This window comes from Elgaria multicarinata, chromosome 2, assembly GCF_023053635.1.
Source record: "Elgaria multicarinata webbii isolate HBS135686 ecotype San Diego chromosome 2, rElgMul1.1.pri, whole genome shotgun sequence".
NCBI lineage: Eukaryota > Metazoa > Chordata > Lepidosauria > Squamata > Anguidae > Elgaria > Elgaria multicarinata.
In genome coordinates, this window is record NC_086172.1 from 42797244 (window position 1) to 42823696 (window position 26453).

The window sequence follows — 26453 nt, forward strand, 5'->3', positions numbered from 1 at the left end:
GTATATTGTTTAATTGTTTTAATCTTATGTAAACCGTCCAGAGAGCTTCAGCTATGGGGCGGTATAGAAATGTAAATAATAACAATAGGGAATTTTACTAGGTGCTGCATGCATACAAATGACAACTGCTGAAATTCCTTTTCTATACAGCTGTTAAAGATACAGGAGCCCTGTCCTCGTTTCCATATGGTTACCTGAGTCAGAACAGAAGAGCTCTGGTTTTATGCTTGTTTTGTTCAGTTACTTTGGCTTTGTTAAAAGTTAATCATGAGGGAATCGGTTTGATAAGGCCCAAGTTAGTGTTTAATATGTATGTTAAATAGTTGAAGTGATTAAACTTGAACTTCCTTCAGAATTAACAATCCAGTATAATAATACACTTGATACTACAGGATAATATGGCAATCACAAGTAACAGAATAAAAGAACAAGTAACAAATGAGCAAAATAATGAATGCTGAATATTTCAGTAACAGGTCTATTAATACAGAGTGTATAGCTTTTTAAAGAATAAAATGCTCTTTGAATAAGAATGAAAATTAAATTGGGAAATGCGCAGTTTGAAGTGTTACTATGTATTAATGTCTTATTATTTAAATTGTGTTATTGTAAAAAAAAAATATAAATGCACTTAAATATGAATAAAATCTAGACTGTGGTCCTGAATACGCATACAGTACAATCCTAAACATCTTTTCATTGAGGATTTGAGCAATTCCATATACTTAGGCACAAGGAAACATTAAAACCACCAGAGATTCTTGCTTGATTATGGAAAGATTTGTTAGGATAATAGAATATGAATGGAGTAGGCTAAATCAATAGAGTATAGGTGGGTTAATCTCTGTATTGTAATGTAGGATATTGATGACAGATAATTGTCAATGTATTCCCAAGTTGTCTTATTTATTTATGATTTATTAAAGCCAATAAAAATAAATAAATGACTTTCATCCTGAGGCCAGCTAAGGTGAATAAGAACCAGGGTGCGGGAAAGGGATCCTCATCTGCTGAACCCCCATTAACCAACTAACTGCAACTATAACAATGTGCAGGCTTTTATCAAGGAGCAGAAAATAGACAAGGATATGTCCTTGGGCATACAACAGTTGTGCAGATAAATACAAATACACTTACATATGATGCAAAATTTAATGCACAATAATAGAAAAATGATCCCAGGCACTGAATGTTAAAACAGATACATCATACTGAAATACTGACATGCAAAAGAACTACATATGATAAAGGACATTATGTAGAGAATGAGACACTACAATCAATGTGATTGATGGCTGAAAACTGTCATCATAAAAAGAACCACGTGCATCTCTAAAAAAGCTCTGCAGCAGTGTGAGAACACATCAGACATTCCAATGACTGCCAGCACAATGTAAACAAAATCCTAAAAGATGTGATGAAGCACATGAGCACCATTGGGATCTAGTATTCACAATTCTCTCTCAGGTGCTACTTGCTTGACATTGGTCCCTTTCAGAAGAAACCTTAAACCATGGCTTTAACCATAGTGGTTAAGCCAGAAAGCCAGGCGGTGTTCAGAAGACACCTTAAACCACAGCTTTAACCATGGTTAATAAAGCAAAAAGCCTTATTTGCTGTGGTTAAAGCCATGGTTTAAGGTGTGTTCTGAATGGGGCCAATATCTGCATCACGCTACCAGCCCCCCGCAACCTGGTACTTTCCAGATTATTACACTACAACTCCCATCTTTCCTAGCTAGTATGATGTAGTCCAACACATCTGGAAGGCACCGAATTAGGGTTGTGCTTGGAATGCTCAGCGTTCCAAAGAGTTGTTTGTATGGACTAGGAAACTAAGTGGATACTCAGTTGAGGTCTGTGTTGCACTTGAAAAGAGGGCTGTCTTTGTTTCTGCACCTGTTGGGAGGCTGGCTGCGGCAAGCCAAAAGAGACACAGGAACAATACCTGTTCTTTCACACAGCACATATGTAAACTATGGAACTCACTTCCACAAGATGTAGAGATGGCCACCAGTTTGATGGCTTTAGAAGGGGATTGGACAAATTCATGGAGAATAAGGCTATCACTGGCTATTAGTCCTGACGCCTATATGCTCCACCAGTATCAGAGGCAGTTTGCTATGTACTCTACCTGATGAGGAATATGGGGTGGGTGCGAGAGTGCTGTTTCAATCATGTCCTGCTTATGGGTTTCCCATGGGTAGCTGGTTGGCCACTGTGTAAACAAAATGCTGGACCAGATGAACCCTTGGTCTGACCCAGCAGGGCTCTTCTTATGTTCTTATTAATTTGTATCTGTCTCCATAGGAGGTGCTTAAGAGGAAGTGAGCCCCATCCAGGTGCTCTTCCAATGCTCTTGCTCAGGTTCCTTCTCTTGATAGGAGAAAGTGTAGCGCGGATGGTGCTTCCTAACAAGGCTTCTATTGTGCAATCTTACTGCCTCATTCACAAAATTTTATGGGTGTCCAGATGACATTGTTTTCAGTTTGTATCCCTCCTGTACTTTCCAACCGCTTCTTCTGTCTTTTTTCCCTACCAGAAAAAAATATATGGAAGAAAAGATAGAATAGATGCCCAATGCCTTCTGACTGATAGTGCTAGGAGGCCATCATCTTGAAGCACAATACATAGCCTGCCCCGATGTGGAGCTGAGATAGTACTATGTGTGTGCGGTCATTGTTTGCTCTGCTCTATGTGATCCTGCAGGGCAGAAGGGATCTTGAGTTTTGGGCCAGCAGTAGAAATAGTTGGAGTGGAGGACCTGGCGTTTAGGGTCCCTATTCCTGCACAGGGCATACTTAACTTTGTGTTCTATATATGGAAGATAGCAGCTGCTGAGAGAGGAAGGACTGGTTAGCCAATACACACTTTTGCTTTTGTATATTGAAGTGAGGCAAAGTCATTTGCAGCAGCCATACTTTACACAATAGATTCCTTTTTCTTTTGCCTACCTATCTGGGGTCCTTTGTCCTTGTACCCCCCAGTTCAAGGAAAGATGCTCAGGATCGTGCTGAGCATTTGTGTGTGGCATCCTGAGACCGAGAAACTTGGCAAACTGCTCTTTTTTTATTCGTTCTGAGGCCAGGCTGTTTGTGCAATGTGCCCTTTCTCCATAGTTCCCCCCTTTGTGCTTTAAGTGAGCACAACGAAAGAGATAGAGCCTCATGACTTAGGCCTTAGCTAGACCTAAGGTTTATACCGGGATCGTCCCGGGGTTGTCCCTGCCTGCTCCTGGGATCCCCTGTGTGTCATTTACATGAACAGACATGATCCCAGGATGATCCCAGGATAAACCTTAGGTCTAGCCAAGGCCTTAGTAATGGGCTCCCCAACAGAAGTGCATATATTGCCGTGGATGTGCTGTCATTGTGTGAAGAGTTATTAAAATAAATAAATAAATAATAAATCCTATGCCATGCAGCAATAGTGGGCAGTGAAGGAGGTGAGGGAGGAACAATATTTTTAGTTCACAAGGAGTGTTTTAATATAGAGTGACTGTATTTATTTGTTTGTTTGTTTGTTACATTTATATACCACCCCATAGCAGAAGCTCTCTGGGCAGTTTACTGTATGGAAAGGAGGATGGGGCTCATGTTATCTTTAACAGTTGTATAGAAAAGGGGATTTCAGCAGGTGTCATTTGTATGCATGCAGAACCTGGTGGAATTCCTTATTCATCACAACAGTTAAAGCTGCAAGAGCCCTGCCCTCTTTTGCATCTGGTCACTCTAGCTATATTATCTACTATCCCATAAATTAGAGCTCACAGTCTTAGTAATTTAATTGTTATTAAACATTCTTTTAAAATTAGACCATACATAAGAGGCTTACATGTACACCTTTCAGGCTAGATAAGATCAATTTTGAATTACACCTTTGAGAAGATAAATCCTAATTCAAAAGTTGCCAATTAAAAGTCTATAATTGTTTCTAGATATCTAGATATCAAGCTTTTTGTTGTCTATATCTTACACAATATTTTTCTCATTAATTGATAAGCAAAAACTTTAAGTACACTTTTGACCTCGAATAATACAGCCTCACAGTTGTCCATTACTCAAATAAGTTTTTGGCCCAAGTGTTAGGGCTTTAACTCATTTTCTCTTTGAATACCATCCAAGTCAACCTGACCATTATTTTTTATGCCAGTTACCCAGGATTCATTGTGAACTTGCTTGCATCTTCTCTATTGGTACCAGTTATCTTATTGTTTATTTAATTCTCTGGATTACTAATACATTTTATGCAAATACTTAATTGCTGGGGCTTGCAGCTTCAAGACAAGATAGGTTTTGCTTTTTTGTGGTGGGGGATGGGGAAATAGTCACTTTCTTCAGTAATAATTTTGAGCATATTAAGGCTTGTGCCACCAACCTTTTGTGGCAGATCCATGACACTACATCAAGATGCTGGGAACTGAATCTGGGATTTTCCGCAAGCTAAGCATGTGGTCCACCACTGATCTAAAGCCCTTTCTCAAACACTCTTTTCTTCCTTCAGTGGGTTGAACCCTTGTCCCATAGAGTCCTCTATGCACCATCACTCTACCAATACTTTTTGAAATTAATTCCTACTATAAGCATGGATTTTATAGCCCCTATAGATATTTCTATTTCTTCACAAATTACTAATTTAGGGAGCAATGGTATGTCTCCCTAAACAGTGTCTAGGATTGTTTGGTTCCTTGGCTCCAAGCTCGTAGACAGGGCTCTGAGCCGGGAGCCAGGAAACCATGCTCTTCGTACCATCTATCTCTCCATGCGTGCAAAATGGAACATAGAGATCGGGAAAAGGAGGTGTTCCCAGGGGTAGGCAGGGAAGGAGACTGAGATGGTAGCCATATGAGAAATCCTATGGCCACCCCACCCTCTTTCTCTCCCCCTCCCCGAAGCCTCTGCTAGATGGGTGAAAATGATCATCTAGCTTAAATACAGAGCAGGAGGTGCCAGGCGCCTCCTGCTCTACTATGTCCCTGTGCTTAAGCATTTTGAGCTAAACATTATGGCTTAGCAGGTTGTGTGAACTATTCCTACCCATGGTGGCTACATAACCACGGTTTAAACATGCACACTACATATTTGCTGCAAAAGGGTTAGTGGTCTAACCATGAGTTATCATATTGTCTGAACAGGCCCATAGAATGCTCATAAGTCTCCAAGTTTGGAGGCTTACGAGTACCTGGGGTACATTCCATGGTGCCCTTATAGGCCCAACTTTGAGCAAGTTCTTTCTACATGCAACCAGCAAATAAAGAGGATGTTGGAAGTATATATTTGATTGAAGCTGTGAGAACCTTAAGCGATTTAAGAAGTGGAAGTGTCAAAAGATGGTTGAGCTTGGTTTTTTCTCTCTTTTTTTACAGTTCAGAAGTTCCCATACATCAGCTACTTACCCTATCCACTGATCTAGCAAAATTAATGAGCTGTGATAACAAATGAGACAACCTTTGTAAGGCGGTGAACTTGAGCTTTTATCAAACACACGCAAATGACTGAGTAGCTGAAGCATCTGTAACAGAAGAAACCAAAAGGTTTACAAGGAATATATATTATTCTTTACAAGCCATTTAAACAAAATTCAGTGAACTGGGATCCCTCCCAAATGTAAGAACAATGGAACTGTCTCATGACTCAGGCTATTCGTCCAATTAGCCCAAGAGTGCCCTGTTCTTACTGGCAGTGGCTCTCCAAGGGCTCAGGAAAGGGATAGGCGCCCAACACTGCTACCTAAGATCTCTTGACCTGAATCTGGGATCTTCTGCATTCAAAGCACATGTTCTGCCACAGTGCTATGGCCCCTCTCAACTTGGGTGTGTGTGTCTATACGACTCTGTGTTGGCTCCAGGATCCCTTGAAAACCGGGAGTTGGACATCAGCATAGAAATAAGTTGTACTGAAGCAAATGAAATGGGCTGCAAGAAGACCCTATGCATCATTATCTAGAAGCAGGGGCATTGCTAGTCCTGGCCCCATATCTATTCAATAGTGCCCTGGATATATTCTACACAACCCTGAGTGTCAATTAATGCCAATAGAAGGGTTTCTCGCTCTGTTTCATTGCCAGATTGCAGCTGGGGAGGAAAGGCTTACTCTCCCTTTTCCACATGCTGCGACAGCCCACTCACCCACCCCAATCTTCTCTGCATGGCAAATAAACTTAGAAAAATAACTTTTTTCCTGTTGGTTTGGGATGATCTTGGCAGGATGCAAAACAATCTAAAATCCACAGTTGGGCAAAACCTATTAGGACCAACCAGAATTCCACAAAACTGTTATTGAACTCACTACAAGATGTAGTGATGGCCACCAATCTGGATGGCTTTAAAAGAGGGTTGGATAAATTCCTGGAGGCAAAGGCTATTAATGGCTACTAGCTCTGATGGTTGTGTGCTATCTCCAGCATTCGAGGCAATAAGCCTGTGTGCACCAGTTGCTGGGGAACATGGGTGGGAGGGTGCTGTTGCACCATGTCCTGCTTGTTCATCCCTGGCCGATGGCTGGTTGGCCACAGTGCGAACAGAGTGCTGGACTAGATGGGCCCTTGGTCTGATCCAGCATCAGGGCACTTCTTATGTTCTTATGTGCAAGCTTTGGAGTTATCCAAAACTATTCTTCCGGCGCGGTGGTACAAAAAGTGCCCCCCCCCCGCAAAATATGGCTTTAAGTAAATGTGTTAGATGTCAAGCTGTCAAAGAAGAGTGTCGTTTTGGAGGAGAAAAAAAATTACTGTTGGGGACGTGTTTGTTTGTTTGTTACCCGCTGCAAGGCGGCGGCGGAAGGCAGGCAGGCGGGCACGGGCTCTCTATGACGCCGCGGGCGGCTCGTCAGAACGTGGCGGGGCATTCCCTTTCGCGCCGCCTTCGAGAGTCGAGCCCGGCCCGGCAACGGCGCGCCGGCAAGCGAGGTCACGGTGGGACAAGCTCCGAATTTGGCAGGGGATTCTCATTAACATAGGGCCGGGCTGAGGCAGGCGGGGTGGGCTGGTGTTGCTGCGGCAGCGCACCCGCCGGCTGACAGCACCGCTGAGAGGCTCCACCTCCTCCTCCTCCATCCGTTTCCCCGAACTCAGCATGGCGGTCAAGGTGACTCTCCTCCTTTTTCTTCTCCTTCTCGGCTTGTTGCATAAGAAGCCGGTTTGCGCGGGCGGCTCTTCCCAGCGACCGGCCACGCTGACCTGGGCGACTGAGGGGAACGGGGGCGGGAGGAGGAGGAAGAGGACCCGCGGCTGCTGGGCTGGCTTCGACCCCCGCCGGCGGCCCGCTGCGAGGGGCAGCGGGAGGCAAGAGTTAGGAAGGACGGTCGGGTGTGTTTACGGTGAACGGTGAACGTAAAGGCGCCCCTAGTGGGAAGGGGGTACCGGGGAGGGGTAAATGGTCAAGCAAATGGAGCCTGAGGAGAAAGAGGCGGTAGGGGGTCTGGTGGAGGGCACGCCTGCGAAGCACAGACTCGAGACCACCTCATAGGGATTGAGGGCTTGCTTTCGACCACTCTGTTTACGCTCAGAAGTGGGGGGAAATATCCCATTGCCTTCCCCAATATGTTCAGTTGAAATGGGTTGTCATCTGCCTTGGTAACTATAAATCTGAGGAGTTACTCCAGATAGTTGAAGTGGAGTGTTGGTGGGGTATATAATAAATGAAGATAAAGGAAAAAGTCGAATCTGAGGCAAGTAATACCGAGGAGGAAGCGCATGTACTTTTCATCCTTGCCCCTCCATGCTTCCCTAAGATAAAAGCAGCCACACACACCCAAAGAGTTTTGCCTCTTCAGGAGTTCAACAGAGGGTTCACCCTTAATTAGCTATTCCATAAGACTCTTTAATTATCCTGTCGTACTCAGACATGGTGGCGAAAGGCTTCTAGTGTGTGTGCATGGATAGGGCAAGCTTGCTAATCCACAGTAAGTGATCCATGGAATGCTGGAGTGGTGATTATTCTGGAGTAATTAGCTGCACACTGCACAAATGGACTTTTATGCAGGTAGTAAGAGACATCCCCCCAAGCTTTGCCCTCATTAGGAGCTTAGGCCTGGGGGAAGATAGGAAGAGGAGGGTTAGGGCCTTGGAGGCCTCTGGTGTCCTCAAGAGAAAACAAACTCAAAATTGGGAGTTTTTTCTGTTGTAAATTAACTGCATAAAAGATTGTTTTGTTGCACTTCCTGGGACAGGGGTTGGGATAGGTCGATGTTTTACATTCCAATGAAGTGTGCAATCCTACTACACTTGTTTAGACAGAAAATGTCCTACAACCTCCAGCATGCCTTAGCCAGGAATGCTGGCTGGGGCATGCTGGGAGTTGTAGGACTTTTTTCCTGTCTAAACATGCATAGGATTGCATACTTAATGTAGGAGAGGTGTTCAAGACAGAGTATGCTCCTTGTCTCTCACATAGCCAATTTTCATAGAGAGGGCTGCCTTATGTTTGATTGTCTTTTCGGGCATCTCTATAGACGTAATGGTGGGTGACTTGTGGCCCTCCAGATGTTTAGGCTTTCAACCCACATGATCTCTCATTGTTGTCTATGTTGGGTAGGGCTGATGGAAGTTGTAAGTGAACACATACTGGAGGGCCACAAGTTGCCCATTCCTGGTTTAGAGATATGGCATATAAGCGGTTTTAAAGAGGAGGAGGATATGAGGTAAGGTACTTTTAGTTAAGATCATTGAAGTGTGAAGGATGTTAAAGTTACATAGGTACTCTTCCCCACCCAAGGTTTGTTAGAGGTCAAGACAACTGAGAGGTCCTTTTGTGGGTCAGTAAGAGAGAGTGTTGGAATTCATCTAGAAAAATACACTATAGGCAAAATAACATGCGATATTCTATTGCACATGCTAAATTGCAGTGCTACCTGATCATGTTCTGGAGGCAGTGGGCCTGTTCAGATGTCATACTAAGCCACAATAGTTAAGTATTTAGAGCTAATTATGATGGCTTAGCGTGTCATGTGGGGGTGAGAAAAACGCCACAATGATAGCTGCAGCAGGCTTAAGGCCCCCAGGTGGCTCACTGTGAAATGTAGCGGGCTCCCTGGGGGTTTAAATGGCCTTCGGGTGGTTTGTAGGCCACAACCATAGAGTCCAGTGACACTCTTGCTGCCGTGGACTTTATCTATGGCTGAGCAGTCATTCCCCCCCATTTTTCAATAGAGTGGCTGCTGGGAACCCATTCGCACTGCAGATGAGGCCAGATAAATGGTTAAACTGTGCAGAGGAACGTCCACTAACTATGGAGGGGGTGTGGTTACCAGAACCACGTGGCACCGCATGGTTCTGTTGTCATGTTTCCAGGCCTGTTTGCAATAGTTTCACTTGCCCTGCCTTCTCTATAGGTACCCTAACTACCACCCCCTCCTTGCATGTGTGAATGAGGCATGTGTGTGTGAGGTGTGTGTTGGAGTTTATTTGCAGATTCCTGCTTGTACTTCCTCATTCTTATTTGCGGTTTACTATAACTTCTTGGCCTGAGAATGCAATAGCCTTCTGGCTGGGACACTTTACTTTAGCTACTTGTCTTCATTATTTTGCTGTTTCTCTTTCTCTGGCAGTCCTACCTGAGTTTGACAGATGCCATGAGTATCTCAATTGTTTAAAGTTAAGCAATGGAAACATGTGTCTGAATGTCTGGAACTCACTTTATCATTTAGATAAGAGACTTGATATTTATTACTCTTATCAGTGTAGATTGCAGTATGAGGTTTCCGTACTTGGTAGATGAATAACTTGACAAGTGAAGTATTAACTCTCTTTTCTTTCCCCCTTTTGGCTTTATAGGTTCAGACAACCAAAAGAGCAGATCCAAATGAGCTACGCAACATATTTTTGCAGGTAAGCAGGTCTGTTTGATGTTTTCCGGGGTCTGTCTCAGCAGAAACCACAAAAAGTCTTCTTAAAGACCAACAGCTTTATTATAAACTTTCATTGGATCAGAGCCCATTTCATCAGATGCTGGAATGAGAGAGAGTGTTTGATGCTGTCCAGGGGTCTATATTTTTAGCTGTTGTCATTTCCTGTCTTTTGGTGGTATGCTGGAAAAGTGGTGCAAACATTTCTACAAAGGCCCATATAGAAAGAGCTTTAATTGTTTATGATGCTCAGCTTGGTACTGTAAGTGCTAATTAAGGATTAGGAGTGCTTGGGAGCAGCCAACAAAGGCATCTGCCTAACTTTCTTTTCTAGATAGTGTGCAGATGGAATGATCAAGTAGGTGCTTTCAGTAGCACTAAGAAATTTTAGAGGTACATGTCAAATTTTACCCTGAATTGTATAGATATAAATAATCTGGGGGTGACATTTTTATTAACTCAGATGGGTTGCATTACTATATTAACATGGTAAAACATTTTTGCTACATTTTTTTAAGCCAGTGCTATCTTTTAAGTTTCCTCCCATCTTCTGCTTGGGTCTCATAGCATAGTCTTATCTGCCCTGCACCCATCTGTTATTCTCTTACTTTTTTCTTTTGCATTCACTGCATCTTGATTTTCATCCCTCTTTTTCTCTGTTTCCACACCCCACAGGTTTCTCTGTGCCCCATATCTGATTCACATCCATCCATTTTTCTTCAGTTGTCTTTTTGTGGTTCCTTCTCCCCCACCCCACCCCGCCTCTTCATGTCTCTATTCTGCCACTCACACATTGGTAGGTCTCAGACGCAGGTTGCCTGCATAGCATGGCTAGCAGGATACAGCAGGCTGGCAAGGAAGGCACCAGTCCCACCTCCTGTCTCTGAATGAGAGAGAGCAGAAGTAAGTTCCTCTCATTTCTATCTCAATCCTGTGGAACCACAGACATTCCTGTGAAGAATCCAGAGGGCCACATATAGTCAGGGAGAGCTCTGGCTGCAGCCAACTTCTGAGTATTATGTCTGTGTTGTACAGGTTTGCCTTGCACATTCTTGTCCTCCATTTTCCTCCCCTCGCTCCACCTCCAAGCTGTTGTCCAATTAGAGGCCCTGTTACATGTCCTATCACCAAGAGAGACGAGGTTGGTGGGGACAGGGTCTTTTCTGTAATGGCACCCCAGTTGTGGAACTCACTTCCAAAAGATTGGCCACATCTTCATCTAACTTTAGGTGGGCTGTAAAGACTGTTTTGTTTAGGCTGACTGTTGATGGGGTTTCTGCTCTTTGGATGTTTTAAAGATGATTTGCTGTGTTTCTGATTTGATTGTTCTGATATGGGATTATTTTTAAAGTTGTATATCACCTTGGGGGTCCGTTTGGACAGAAAGGCCTAAATAAAAATATTTCAATAAATAATACACTAATTGTTTACATTCTAAGACTGACTTTTTAAAAAAATATATATTTTTGTTACAGGAAGACTAATCTTCCCTGCCTAGGGAAAAACAATTGAACCCAAATATTGAATGTTAAACATAAGAATAATAGTAGGTTGTTATTTATCTTTAATTATTCCATTATAAAGAGAGGAACTTCACTCACGGAATTCTCCTACTGGTGGAAAGATGGGGGAAGTTATTTTTGCTGATTCCCCTGTAGCCTTCTATGCTCAGCAGGATCACGGAAGGTGATGTGAGGAGCTGCAGTGGGAAAGTGGAATTAGGGAAAATCATGACTTCCCACTCCATCAGTAGTAGCCTCCACTGGATTACCAACCCTTCTGCAAACAGAAGGATCCCTTCCATTCATGAAAGAGCATGTTTGCAAATACATGTTTCAGACAATACAAGTCTGTTTTTTATATTTGAAAGATCAGAATGTCAGAGATGCATTTTATTGCCTTCCTTATTCCGGCACAATCCAACCAAAATTAGGCACTTCTAAGCCTACCTATTGCAGTAGAAGGAATTAAAGAACATGCTTAATTCTCCTACTGAAATTGAGGGAGTTCTAGCCCATGTTCGCCTGTAATGTTATCGTTTAAAAAGTGATGGGTTGTTGTGCATGAGCAGAAGAGAGGGCACACTGCCTGCAGTGCACCCACCTCTTCCCCTTGGTCTCACTTAGAATAAGTCAACTTCCTCTGTTCCTGTGAGTTTTTAATTTAGGCTGGATCATAATCCGTGTGTGTGTATGTGTGTGTGTTTATAGAATTATTCATCACTTGGTAGGATGTGCAGGTTTGAATTTCCCTGTGAGGTGTTGGGCAGCATCATTTTTTCTTTTAAAAAATCATTTTATTTGCAACACAATGATAACAGCAAACAACCCCCAATAAAAAAAATAAAGAAAGGTAAACATTCATATTGTGAAACATATCAACATAGAATAATCATGAATATCTTCCTTGATCTAGGGAGAAGGAAAAGAAAAAACCAAAAGGGGAAGGGAAATGATGAACATTTCCATTTCAAATTTATACATTAATATAAATAGTCCATTTATCTAAATAAGCATCTATATAACTTTGATGGTTGTAGGAGATACACTTAAATGTAACAAGAGTAGTAAGATCTTCAGTCTATTGCATGATAGCTGGTGGGTGTTTTTCCTTCCAAGCTTGGAGCATAAAGGTGCAATTCTTTGCATATTTTGATGGAAAAAAACTGGCTGGCTGGGGAATACTGGGAATTGTAGGAGTTCTTTCTGCCTAAACATGCATAGATTTGCACCCCAAGTCTCTTTGCAACTGTAAACTCTCCCAGTAACCACCTTTGCTGTCCATCTGCTAATCTTCATATCAGAGTGGTGTAGTTTAAAAATGCACAGACATCCTCTGTTATCACAGATCTTTCAAGAACAAAATGTATATGAGCAATGACTTCCAACCAAAAGGAAGAAACTATAGGACATGCTCACATCATATTTATTTATTTATTTATTTATTACATTTTTATACCGCCCAATAGCCGAAGCTCATCATATGTCTTTATGAGGCACTGTCCTTGTTACATCGCTACCATCTAGCAGAGCTAGCCAGCTTCTTAGCAAGTTCCTGTAGTTTCCTATAAACATGAAACATACTTTTTGTTGAGTCAATCTCAATTTAATTCTATAGAAATAGTACTTATGGAAGTTAAGGAAACTTTACATTGATTAAACTGTATAGAGAGTTCCAATTTCTTATTCCATTCATCTCTCTGACCTTCTGAACATTTACTCTGCTACATTCCAAAAGACTTTTATACACAGTTGCTGTAGGTTTCTGTAAGGAACTGATTAATTCCTTGAATAGTGCAGGAGGCACTGAAACGCCCGTCACTGATGGGCCATACATGGACTCCAACAAATGCTGAAGCTGAATATACTGCAAACTAGTACTAGATGATAAATGACATCTAATCTGCAATACTGAAAGTGGTAGGAATTCATTGTTCAAACCTATTAGCTGATTTAAAGTATGAGTTCCATTGTCAGCCCAATTCCTGCACATAAAATGTCTCTATTTTCAAAACTGGATTCTCCCATAAGGTTAGCTTAGCATGAGATTATGGATCGAGCTGCAATTGGCAAGCCACTGTATTTCAAAATTGTTGATGGACCCTTACTTTCTTTTCAATATGCTTAGACCCTAAAAGAGGTACCAAATAATTTGACTCCCAAACAGCCCAGGGAGGAGTATTAAAGGAAAAGTTGCTTTCCAATAATTACTGCAGCTTAACAAACAAGCCTTATGATATAAACTAAGATCTGGAAAATTAAATCCTCCCTCTTTAATTGGCAACTTAATGAAAAACAAGGAGGAGACCCCCCTCAATAAACTTCCGAAAAGTTACATAAAATTTTTGAAAATATGTTTGAGAAATATATAAGGTAATACTACTTGATACATAAATCACCTGTAACAAGATACTCATCTTAAGTACATTAACCTTACCATAAGTGCTTCAATTTAAGTGATGCCCATCTTTCCAAGGCAGCATCATTGTTTATCATTTTTTGCGACATAACCCCTTATGTCAAAATCTAAAGCACCTTGTGTTGAAATACTATGGATGTAAGCGCAGTTTACATGGGCCAGTTCTCTTATGCTCTTTGGATTATGCAGTACTGCAATGCCTAAAGGGTGTGCATTCCTGCCTAAATTTGTCTACCCTTGGAAATGGAGACAAGTGAAGGTGAAGATCATTAAGTGAAATGGAGTTCATGCACTTACTTTTTCATGTGGAACATGATATTTATGCCCTTTCCCCTGTTCCCATGGTGTATCTTATCACAAGTGACACTTTATGCCTAATATATGTCCAGTTAGATCTCAGTTTGCAAGGTTGATGCGAAGTGGGGTGAATGCATTTTGTGATGGGAATTCCTGAGACAAGTTCAGGAATGTTTGAAGGGAAATCAATATCTTTTGATATGATTATTAAAAATAATTTCTTGTTAACCCTTGAGAGTTACATATATTAAAGCTGCCCTGAACTCTTTGTGAGGAAGGGCATGGTGGATATAAATAAACAAATAAATAAGATCCTCAACTTTACCATTGTCTTTATTAAAAAAAATGTATAGGCACAACGTTTTTTCTTTTATTGATTAGCAATATGTATAGGCTGCCCCATAACAAAAGTGTCTGGTTGGCTTACAGTAACAATAAAACAAAATTATAAACAATACAGGTGATATGAAAAAAAGTATTCCATTTGTTTTTTAGGTACCTTCTCTGTATCCACTTAATCACACACACACATTGCTCCCGCAATACATCTGTTCTCACCTCTCACTCTGCCTTCTTCCCAGGAGGGAGGGAACATCTGGCGTCTTCAGTTCTCTTTAGTGGTTAGTTTTGGACAGTGCCACCTGCAGGTTTTGGAGGGCCTATGGGCAAGACACTTTCAGTGCCCCCTCCCTCCCTCAGTGAGTCTGTCTTCTCACCACCATTGTCGCAAACTGCTATTGCTCTTCCTCCTTTTCCTCATCATTGCTGCTACCTCCTTGCTTGCCAGTGTGCAAATAGGCACTGACTGGGTTCTTATGATCAGAGAGTGAAAATAAACCTGCCCTGCCACTTGCCAGTCTTGCACCACCTAACTTCCACAATTACCCATGTCATGTCGTCTGAACCCAGTGAGGGTGGCTTACAAACCACCCTGGAACCCATCGTTTGTTCTAGGGTTGCAGAGTGGCTCGTAAGCCATCCCTGCCACCCAGCCTCTCTGGGTTTGGACAACACAACAACTGGTGTCCAGTGAGGGTAATTTTTGGAAATTAGGTGGTGAGCGACCGACATGTATAGGGAAGGAAAATAAGCCACCGTTGTTTATTTTACTTCGCTGATCGTGCAAATCCACCCACTGACATCTTCTGCTCCACCTTCAGGGACACCATTGGCTGGATCAGTGTGAGAGGAGAGAGAACAAGCAGATGAAGTGGAGGAACAGGTTCAGGGGGCTTTTGTCAGTGAGCATCTTGCCCTACTGTGGACCCGAGGCAGGTGTCTGACTGTGCCAACCCTTGATGGTAGCCCTGATATGGGAGGTTTCTTCACGCTTCTGGAGGTGTCAAAGTGACACTTCAGATTGAAGAGTTTGGATGCCTTCTCCCTTCCTGGAGTCTTCTGTCTACTGATACATTTGCCTTTAAGATTTTGATGAGCAACAGCCAGGGCTGGCCTACTTCTGCTTTCTCAGAGTATGTTGGTGACTTTGGATCCAAGTCCTCCTCTCAGCCACCGTCAATACAGCACTTTTAATTCACCACTACAGGTGGAGCAAAGATGGCAGAGTAGGCAATGGTGTCAGAGAATTAGGCAGAGTGAAGCAATCACTTCAGGTGGCAATTGCTGAGGGGCAGAAGTGGCAGCCTCCCAGCTTTTCCTTCTGAACTGACCACACAACCTATCCTGGTGGCCTGGCCTCTGGTTGGTGGGGGACAACATCTCATCGCCAGTGTTGAAATAAGATTTGACTTCCACTCCAGCTGGCTTCTGTATGTGGAATGGGGCTGCCATTTTGTCCTTCACCTCAGGCAGCAAGAGTTCGGCCCTGTCTGCCACCACACAGGGACAACCTCTGAAGGTGGAAATCCCTTTCTCTGGGTGGAAAGGGAGGTCTACAATGTCCAGTGACCCATCAGCCACCTTCCATGGCAGCTTATGATTGCAACTTAAACCTTTTTTTGTTAAAAATATATATATATTGGGCCAAGTGCTGATCAGGGCATTAAAAGTTGGCTGACGCAAATCTGTACAAAACATGCAATGCATAATTATTCTCCCGGCTCCAGTAATTTTGCCTTGTTGCCAACACCATTTGAAATAGTGTCTGTCTCTCATGAGAATGTTTTATTTTCTTGCATAAAATAGAAAAAAGGTTACTTCTCAGCCCTGTGTTCAGGTAGAAGTAAGCACTATTGAGCTCAACAGCTTTTGCTTAAGTTTGCTTTGGCCTTCATATTTTCCAAGTGGCTAGAGTAGTCTGTCCCTTCTTAGTGGAAGGCTATTCAACCAACCTGCACCAGTAAAGAGTTGTTCAAAATGCTTGGTGTAAATAAACTCCTGACTTGGTACTTCTCTAAAAGCTATTGATAGGCCTTCAAACATGATACTAGTGTGCTGCATGACATGGCAACCCACCCTGGCAAAAAGCTACGCAGCGTGGGTTGTTCATGGAATGATCCATGGTGAGCCCAAAGGCAATCAGCCTTTATGTGGGTTGTTCTCCCTCTCCTTCCCACTTTGGTCTTCCAGCTGGCTCCGAAACACATCCTAGGGGACTTTGTCCTATCTTGTCTGCCTGTGTCTTCGCACTTCTTGCTCCAACTATGACCCAGTTTACATTTCCTAGCTTTTTGGGGAGGGCGGAACATTTGCACAAATGGGCTAGAATATATATTTAAATTATTTTTTTGGACTCAGGAATTTGTGCAAATATTGTTATTTTTATTGTTGTTGCTGGTTTCAGAAGTGCGCACTTCCGGCTGTCAAAAAGATATATAGCCTTGCCTTGCCTATTGCCTTGCAAGTTTCAGCTGTCAAAGGGATCCAACTACATTATGAAACATACAAGTTAACTGACAATATGGAATTGCGTATAGGCTAATTTGACAGGCATGGGCAGCCGCTTACTGAGGTTGGTTCCAGTCACAACGCAATATCCTTAAGGAAAAAAAGTAGGGTGGGTGCGTTGCCCAGTGAAATGTTTGCCATGAGTCCAGCAGCACCTGCTGTCATCGTTTTCCCAAAGTGACCCTGGGCCCAAATTCTTGAGGGGAACAATTCTGGGTTTCTCTCTCAACAACCCAGAGAGTCGGGTTCAGATTTCTGGTTGTGTTTTTTTAACCAAAGCAGAAACAAAGTGGAAGCGGGAGGCAGCACGCTTGCTTGGTCCTCCAAGGTTCCCAACTACACATGGTTTAAACAGCCCATGCATAACTGTAACATGCAAACTAGAATCTACGTATCTGGGACCACACTGGATTGGCATGCTAAATGTAATGTTTCACATGTAGGTATGTCCAGTTTAGGACTGGACGGATACATAGAAGGGATTCCCAAAGACTACCCTTGAACCATGGAATAGCCTGTTCCTGGAGATTTTCCAAATCACAATAGGGTGTAAATGAAAGTGGTCTGAGGCGGGGAGGGGGGTTGTACTGGCTTTTGATGGCTTGTGGTTGGCATGGAGGTGGTACGTGTCTATGTGAGAGAGTGTAAAATATATAACTTTTTAACATCTTGTTAGCAACCTAAAGCCTTTGGGACATGTAGACTATAAATAATAAATTCAAATTCTCCGAGTCTTGGCAGCAGAATAAACAGTGTAAATGATATGCGTATTTTCCCAGCTAACGTAACTTATTCTGAATGCACGGTTTCGATTTCTAGATGCATTGTTTATATTGCTTTTGTTCAGAGTATGTACCGTTATTACATTTTTCTTAAGGTATTCCAAGGTTGATATTATTTAAATGCAAGCAAGGAATCTTCAGTTTGTTTGGGTGCAATTATCTGGAAACTTTCAGAGGCTGCTTTGACAGAGTTTCTAAGAAAATGTGAATAATTTCTTTGGTATAGAACATTCAGTTGGCATCTTTGCATGTACTTTCTAATCACTTTACATATATTTGAGCAAGTGGTTTGAATAATGCTCTGTGTGCTCTCTTTTCCCTGGGGAGGGCTCATATTTCAGTGGCAGAATGTATTCATGCAGGAGTTTAGCACCAGGTAAAGCCAAAATATCGGCTACTAGCTAAAAATTACAGATGGAAGTTGTATGCAGATGGAAGATTGATAAGATTTAAAATTTAAAATTAGTATTTTTTATTCTTTAAAAAATTAAAATATTAGATTTGTCTTGCATTACAAAAAATAAAATCATTAAAATTAAATTGCATTGCAAACTTGCTAACTCTACACTTACAGTAGATTGGGCCAAGCAAGGGCAGGGGAGTTAGTTAAGACAGAGAGACATAAGAAGGGCCATGCTGGATCAGACCAAGGGTCCATCTAGTCCAGCACTCTGTTCACACAGTGGCCAACCAGCCATTGGCCAGGGACCAACAAGCAGGACATGGTGCAACAGCACCCTCCCACCCATGTTCCCCAGCAACTGGTGCACACAGGCTTATTGACTCATATACTGGAGGTAGCACACAACCATCAGGGCTAGTAGCCATTGATAGCCTTCGCCTCCACGAATTCATCCAACCCCCTTTTAAAGCCATCCAAATTGGTGGCCATCACTACATCCTGTGGTAGTGAGTTCCATAATTTAACTATGCGCTGTGTGAAGAAGTACTTCCTTTTATTTGTCCTGAATCTCCCACCAACCAGCTTCATGGGATGACCCTGGGTTCTAGTATTTTGAGAGAGGGAGAAAAATGTCTCCCTATCCACATTCTCCATACCATGCATATTTTTGTATACCTCTATCATCTCTCCCCTTAGCCTCCTTTTTTCCAAGCTAAACAATCCCAGTGGATGTAACCTTCCCTCATAGGGGAGACAATATGGGAGACAATGCTTGGAAGTAGAGTAGAAAGGAACAGTGGAGTAGACTGGAAAGAAAGTGCTATTATCTATTTAGTGTGTATGTGATTTAGTTCTTACCATTCTGAAGGAACTGCAACTGCAGCTTGACACAATGAGTAAGATGTATTATTCCCTAAATAAAAATCAACTTAAGTTTTTTAAAAAGTACACAAAGTACACCTTCCTTAATCTAAAGGCTGCATTGAGTTGTAAATTAACATGTTTTAATGATCAGCTTTGTACTGTTTAAGAAACAGGTAAATAACAATTGGTGGTAATTTAAATTAAGGTTTCAATCAGTGATTCAAATCACTTTGATTTAAATTGATCTACCCTACCTGGAAGGCACTTTCTTACATAGCCCAGATAGAGATCAATAGGACTATTTATGAATAAATTTATGTAAAGTGAGAGTCCCATCAGACTTGTGGACCTATAGCTCAGTGGTAGAGCACCGGTTTTGCATGCAGATGGTCTCAAATGGGTGACTCCCTGACATCTCCATGTGGGGCTGATAAAGGCTCAGTTCAGACAACACATCTAAAACCACTGTTGAGAAATGTGTTGTCTGAACTGAGCCAAAGACTCTTGCCTGAAATCCTGGCGAGCTAGTTCCAGTCAGTCGGTATTGGGTTTGATGGGACCAATGGTCTAACTCTGTATAAAGTTGAATCATATATTCAAATTTTGGATGTTCATCATCTAACATATCTTTAGAAATAATATTTGTTGCACAGGGTATGGAGGGATCAAATCAACACAACCGGTCTGAAATAACAAGTTTTCTCATTCATCCCAAGGTCATTGTGAGAATAAAGTTTGCCACGTGCTTGTGCTGTATTTGATAGGGGATATCCACAATTCCATAAGCAATGCTTCCCACCACAGGCAGAGCTTGCACTGGGGTGCATGAGCAGGGGGAAGCTTGCAGAAGAGGGATTTCTGGTTCCCTTCTCCCCCTTCAGCCCCCTGAAAAGCCTTGCTGGAAGGTTGGCAGAGATAGCATGGGGATTCAGTGTGGGGAGGGGGCTGATAGGGAGAGGGAATAACCTCCATGTATGAGGACGTGTCTTCTGAGAGTGGACCATGAAGGCAAAATTTCTTTGCACAAACATCCTTCTGTTTGCACTACTTAAGATCCAAGCCATTGAGAAGATGGTTTGAATATCCCAAGTTTAACCAGTCTTTTACCATAAAGATGCAAAGTATATAAATATATTCATGGTTAATTTTGTTGACCCCAGTGGGATTCATTTACTCCATCTGGGCTGTTTGAGAGTGGGTCTCCAGAGCGATATGCAGCTTCTCAGATGCATGGAACTTCCACTTGCAATATGCAGCTGGTACCTAAAAATGAAATACTTTGCAATAAACTGCTGAGTTACAAGCTTTGCATACAAGAAGGTCCCAGATTCAGTCCTTGGTATTTTCAGTTAATAAGATCTCAAGATACAGGACTGAGGGACTGATTCTACCTGATACCATGAAGAACTGCTGCTAGTCGAAAGTAATTCCCAGCCAGTGGGAGCAATTTGGTCTGGATCAAGACCCACCAATATATTTTTATGACCAACTTCTGTTGGTATAGCAGCCTGCACAGTTTTAAATTATGCATTACTTTTCAGAAAGGTTGAGAGCAAGGTTACTTATTAAATGCTTTAGTAGCTTTTAAGTAGAAGCTACTAACCTGGAACTAATGAAACAAAGGTAATGCAACATACCAACCAGCAGTGGTTTGAAAAAACAACAACACTAATTCAAGGTCACTTAAGTGAATGAATCACCTCTGAATTTGATCTTGGTGGCAACCTTACATACTTTCTTTATATTTATTTTAGTTTATGTGACTTAAAGATATAATGTTGAAACCATGGTGCATGCCCCCCACATCTTGAGTGAGTAAAACCTTGTCTTAAGCATCACACTCATTGCAAAACAGAATATTTCATAGGAGGTTCCCCCCCCTTTTCTTTCAGTGTTCCAATTTTTCTGTTGAAAGTATTGAAGAGTTCTTGGTGGGGAGAGATGGAAAAATCTCAGTTTCTCATGGTTCCTTTCCCTCGATCCTTCCCCTCTAGTTACAGACATGTGTTATGCTGTGTGTCTTACATATAAAGCAATTTACAGTTGTAGCCCTGTCTGTCGTGGTTGTTAATAGGTGAAATGTAATATCGTGCAAGTGGAAGGCAGCTCACAAAGGGATCGTTCCCTTCTGAAATCAGGAGATCTGCGCAAGCTGTGCAAGACTACTCCACTTGATTTGGGGTGATATCCCCTTCTCACTGCATCCGCATAAAACATATCCCACATTATTTGGTAGCCCCCGCCCCCCTGACGTTCTACTGGAGCTTTTCTAAGAATACAGGAGGCTGCAGAGAGAAGGCTCATGCAATGCTGGATTTCACCGTATGTGTAAATGAGGGGTTAAAATTTGTGTGGAAGCACTTTGCACATATACGCAAGCCTGGTTGGAGGCTAGACAGGTTCGATTAATTTCTGGAGTTGGTATTGGACTATTGACTGCTCTAAAACAAATGCTGACCATTTATGCAATCATAGCTGGCTTTCTTTTTTCTTTACTCCAGTATGCCACCGTCCAACAAGATGGAGAACATTACATGACACCAGGAGATTTTGTGCAGCGATACCTAGGACTGTATACAGAACCTCATTATAATCCTAAAACGGTGCAACTGTTGGCAGGAGTGGCAGATCAGACAAAGGATGGGTGAGGATCACTTCATTGTAACCTTTGATTGGAAATTATGTCATTAAAGATATAATCCAAAGGTGAGAATCACATACAGATGTAACTTTCTTTTAGCGTTTATGCCACAATAGCTTGCAATGCTGCTGTTGGTTTTTAAAAGCAACTTAGCTTTTCAGCTGACAGAACTACTTTGGCAAAAATGATAAAGAGGGTGCCATCTGTATCCATGGATTAAAACTGCATTCTCACAAGCAGCATCTTTGGATTTTTTCATTAGTCTTCAAGTGAATTATGTAAATTTATCTTTTTTTTCTGAGTAATCTATAACATTAAGAAAAATGTAGGGTAGTCAAAAGCACTTTTTGGTAGTCTAAGATGTAGGATGGGGGATTTGACATGCAGCCCTCTGTTGGAAGTTGAATCTCAGTGTAGGCAACCTGGTGCCCTCCAGATGTTTTGGGCTGCAGCTCCGATAAGCTCTAGCCAGCATGGCCAATGGTCAGGGATTATGGGAGTTGTACTCCAAAGCATCTGGAGGGCACCAGGTTGGCTACTGCTAGATGTAGTAAGTTCACCCATTCATTAACAATTGCTGTGGAGAAGTTCTCTTTCTCATTTATAGCTGGTTCCTAGTTGAAGAGTCTCTGGGTATCTCAGAATCAAGGCTTGAGAAATGATAGGAAGTCATGTGATCTCTGTAGCATGAGGGTGCTCTGATTCTTGCGCATCAAACTACTGGAGGCCCTCAAAATGTGATGTATTAGGAGAGAGAGACACTAATCACTAAATGTAGCAAGAAAACTATTTGCCTTTTAAAACATTACATATGGACAATATACTTTGTTGTTAAAACGCTTTGTGAAAATAATTTACAGAGTGTCCACTCTTCTCAGATGTAGCCTTTTAACCTACACATTTTCAGAGCAGCCCTGCATGTCGCCTCCCATATGGATCTTCAAATTTATTTTAGCAGTGAAGTGCAGATGTTTTTGGACAGTAGCCAATAAGTAAGCATAGATGGGAGCAGAGGCCATTAATGCTGTCAGAGAGCAGTGGTAGAGAGGCAATTAAAGGTTACTTTTTTGGTGGAGAGGAAGGGTGGAAATGTCTAAATTTCATTCATGTGAAATTAAAAGCCTCTTACATTCTTTAGGCCTATTTGTGTGCTAATATAACCTTTAAGGTTAAATGCTTTTATTTCCCTTACTGCATGACTTTTGTATGTATTCTTTTAATCCGGTTCAGCCACAGGTTTGCCAAGTGCAGTTTCTAAATAAAGTTCTAATTGTTTTGAATATTGCTGATCTTTTGCTAAAAGCAAATTATGACATTTCTCCTTGGACATTTGATTCCCTGGAGCCATGGCTTTTAAACTCTGAAGCGACCTTAACTATTGCTCTAACTAGCAAGGTGGTAAGATCCCCTTTTGTCCCATCTTGAATTTGACTGGAGCACTAATGTGAAAGCTATATGTGCCTATGTGGTGTGCTGTTCCTGCGAAATACGTTACAACGTCATAGGCCTTATGCTTTGTCCTGTTTCCTTAAAGCAATGGGTGGGACTGTGCAATAGCTGCACCCTGCCTGTATGTCCTCAAAACCAAGCTGAGAGAGAATATTGTCAGTTCAGCTGCCCATTTTTGCTTTAGCTTTCTTAACCTTAAGAAGCATCTACTTATTCATTTGTTTATTTATTGGCTTGGGGAGTCTAAGTAGAGGAAAGGTTGAGATCCTTCTGCCCAACCTCAAGCCTGTCATATGGATTGGGTTGCAACTTCCAGAATTTCTGACCACTGGCCTTGCTACCAACATCTGGAGGGCCTTAGTTTGGGGAAGGCTGGGTTAAGGATAGTATGTGAATGTATGATTTCAGATGATAATGCCGGACTACTTGACACTTTATTTTCCGTTTGGGAGAGCAATCCTGAGTCCCTAGACAGGGTCTAGGGGGACATAGCATAGTTTGGATTCCTGGATCCAAGGTCGGAGACAGCACCCCAGAAGTCCAAGCTCCTCTCCCCCCACTCCCTAGTAGCCACCCGAGGGAGAGCCACACCAGCTGCCTTTCCGCAAGAGAAAGCCTTGGAGAGCATAGAAAGGGGGGTGGTTCTGTGGGCAGGGAGGGGATTGGAGGTTGTTTTTTTTACAAAGAATCCTCCTACCTGGATAACGGTTCTAGTGAGGGGGTTCCATGGTGCAGACTGTTCTGCTCCTGCTAGCCACCCACCTCACATCTCAAGGTAGGGCCAGCTGTAGCAGAGGAGGCACTTCCATGGAACATCTAGCAGTTGGGCAAGTTCATATGTCTTTGAGCCCCCCATCATCTTTTTATAGAATCTTGAAAAAAGAATCCAGTTCTCCACCTCTTCTGATCACTGGTGTGTGGGAGAGAGGCATTGACGGCCAGTTTTCCCCCTTGCCTTTCCCCATGTGGAGAAGGAGAATCAGTTGCCCTATCATAAATCATAAATAACTGGTACATTCAAAGCAGCCATAATTAACTTGCTCTGATGGTTGTGGGCAGTTCCTTAGCAGTAGGGCCTTGCTTGCTGGGGCAGCTGCTTCTTTCAAAACAGGGAAGTGTTGCTGCCCTAAGGGTAACTTATATGTTGCAGCTCCTTCCCCCCCTCCTCTTCAGGAATGTGGGGGAACAAGTTGGGGATAAGCTGCTCCTTTGTCCTCCATAGCCTGTTTTGAGGATGCTGCTTTCTCCTTCCCCTGCTTTCTCCTTCCCCTGCTTTCTCCTAACGCAGTGCCTCCTAGCAGTGCAGGCAGAGCGGGGCGGAGCCTTCCAATGCTCAGGTGTAGCTTTTATGATGCAATCGCATGTTCTCCTTTACAGGAACCTGTAGGGGCGGGGATCTAGACGTCATCTTCCATTTGTAACCCTCCCCTGCTTTCCCACTGCTTCTTCCGCCTGAGAAAAATTCATTAACAAAGAAAAGACAGAATAGCTGCGCAATGTCTTTTGGTTGTTAGCACGAGGAGAGGAGCCCTCCACCTGGAAGCACCATGAGGCAGGTGGAGGGAGATGCAAATGTAGGTGCCTCACTGTTTGTTCTAATGCCCTATCTATTCTGAAATTCGTTCTAAATAAATCTTTTTTTGTGTGTGTGAATAAGTCCAGCTGGTCTGATTCAGAAAGAATTCACATTCTGTTTACATGCAACAACAAGACTGTCATATTGGCGTTGGCCAACTTCGCTCTTACAGCTCAAATGTACAGAGCAAAATTTCTGACCTTGTATGTATGATTTGTTTTAGTATTGTTTTTTTTATTATGCTTGTTGTAACCATAGGTTGAAACAATAAAGCTTTATTACTTACTTACTGTAGGCGTTCAACGAATTGCAGGGCAGTGTGTAAATCGTTTCTGTGTGTGACTTAAAATACAGAAGTTTGGGATTTTTGCACACTGTTTTGGATATGTTTTTGTGTTCCTTTTGATCAGTGGCTGTCATTGAATCATAGAATAATAATAATAATATATTTATTTCTTACCTGTCCCTCCCTTTGGATTGAGAAAGAGTAGAGTTGGAAGGGGCCTATAAGGTCATCGAATCCAACCCCCTGACTTATTCCTAATCTAGAAAATTATCAGTGTTCCTTTACAAATGTTTGGTTGGTTTTCTGGTTTTGGCTGTTCCCTCTGAAGTTAGTATTGATCTTCTCGTCTGCTTTTATCCTAGTTTTTATTTGCTCTTTCAGGGCAAAATCTAATATCACTGTACTTTCCACTCCTCCCCTCCTTGCTGCAGCCCTGTGCCATCCCCAAATCCTGCTCCGAAGGGGGCTTCAGGGATGTAGGGGGACTTGTGCCCCTCACTGTTGTGCGGGAAAGAGGGGAAATTGGATACACACCTTAGTGCGGCTTCTTAAGAGTTTTTATCTTTGGTCTTGATCCCTACTGTCATTAGGTGCCTTGAGGCTTTTGCAATAAGTTGGAATGCAAATTTAGAAAATAAATAACTCAAAGCCATGAAAAATATTTTTGGTAATTTTTTAAAAAATGTTTATGTTGATAGTCCTTTTAAATATCTAGGAAAAAATTAAATGAAATCAAAATATTGTCAAGCAGGAGAGAACCAGGAAGTCACCTAGTCAATCTCTGTACTGGAATAATTAAGTTTGGCCGCCATCCTATGCACACTTTACTAGGAGTAGATATGCATAGAACAGCACTGTTAATTTCCCACATTCCCTGTCAAGACTTCTCAGAGAGTATACTTCATTATCTAGATTATAATGTTCTTATAGCAGAATCCAAACAGATGCATGTAATGTCTAGTGCAAGCGAGCTATGTTAAATGCTGATGAGGAGCAGGAGACACCCTCACCCTGCCCCAATATTTCCTCCAGGTATGACAGAGTAAATTTACTGTACAAGCAGAAAAATAATGATTTGCCATTAGTATGTGAACCTGTCCGTTGAGTTTTTTCAAGAAAGCTTTCTCAGGCTGCAATCCTATAACTCAGTGGATCTTATTTCTGAATAAACATGTATAGGATCGCATTGTTAACCCTCTTAATGCCAATAATGCCATCTGCACTTTACCCACAGGAAGAAGGAAAGGGCCAAACTCATTCAAGCAATCCTAGTATTGTTTTGTGTGGAATTCCTACTTTGTTATTTTTGCTGCATCATTTCCTATCTGTTATTGCATGTTACTGAAAGAACATAATCGTTTGAAATTACTTTTGCTGATGATCTTGGGACATTATGTGTAGTAATGGAGCAGTGCTGTGAATACTGCTGAAATTTACTTCCATCTTTGTAGTGCACATGCAAGATGGACCATCTGACTTTTCACAGAGTTTTATTTTATTTGTCTCTTCCCATACTACCCCCACCCCAAATTGAAATTTGTGCTCTCTA

The 26453-nt window shown here is 42.1% G+C and overlaps 1 protein-coding gene across 1 annotated transcript in view; it reads left to right on the forward strand.

The window, feature by feature from the left end:
- Positions 1 to 7035: 7035 nt before the first annotated feature.
- Positions 7036 to 26453, forward strand: part of SLC25A12 (solute carrier family 25 member 12) — a 61454-nt gene continuing 42036 nt past the window's right edge. Inside the window, exons 1-3 of the mRNA XM_063116383.1 lie at positions 7036 to 7083; positions 9771 to 9824; positions 21454 to 21596. Of these exons, the coding sequence (XP_062972453.1) occupies positions 7072 to 7083; positions 9771 to 9824; positions 21454 to 21596 (209 nt within the window). The 5' untranslated portion in view covers positions 7036 to 7071. The remainder of the gene's footprint in view (positions 7084 to 9770; positions 9825 to 21453; positions 21597 to 26453) is intronic.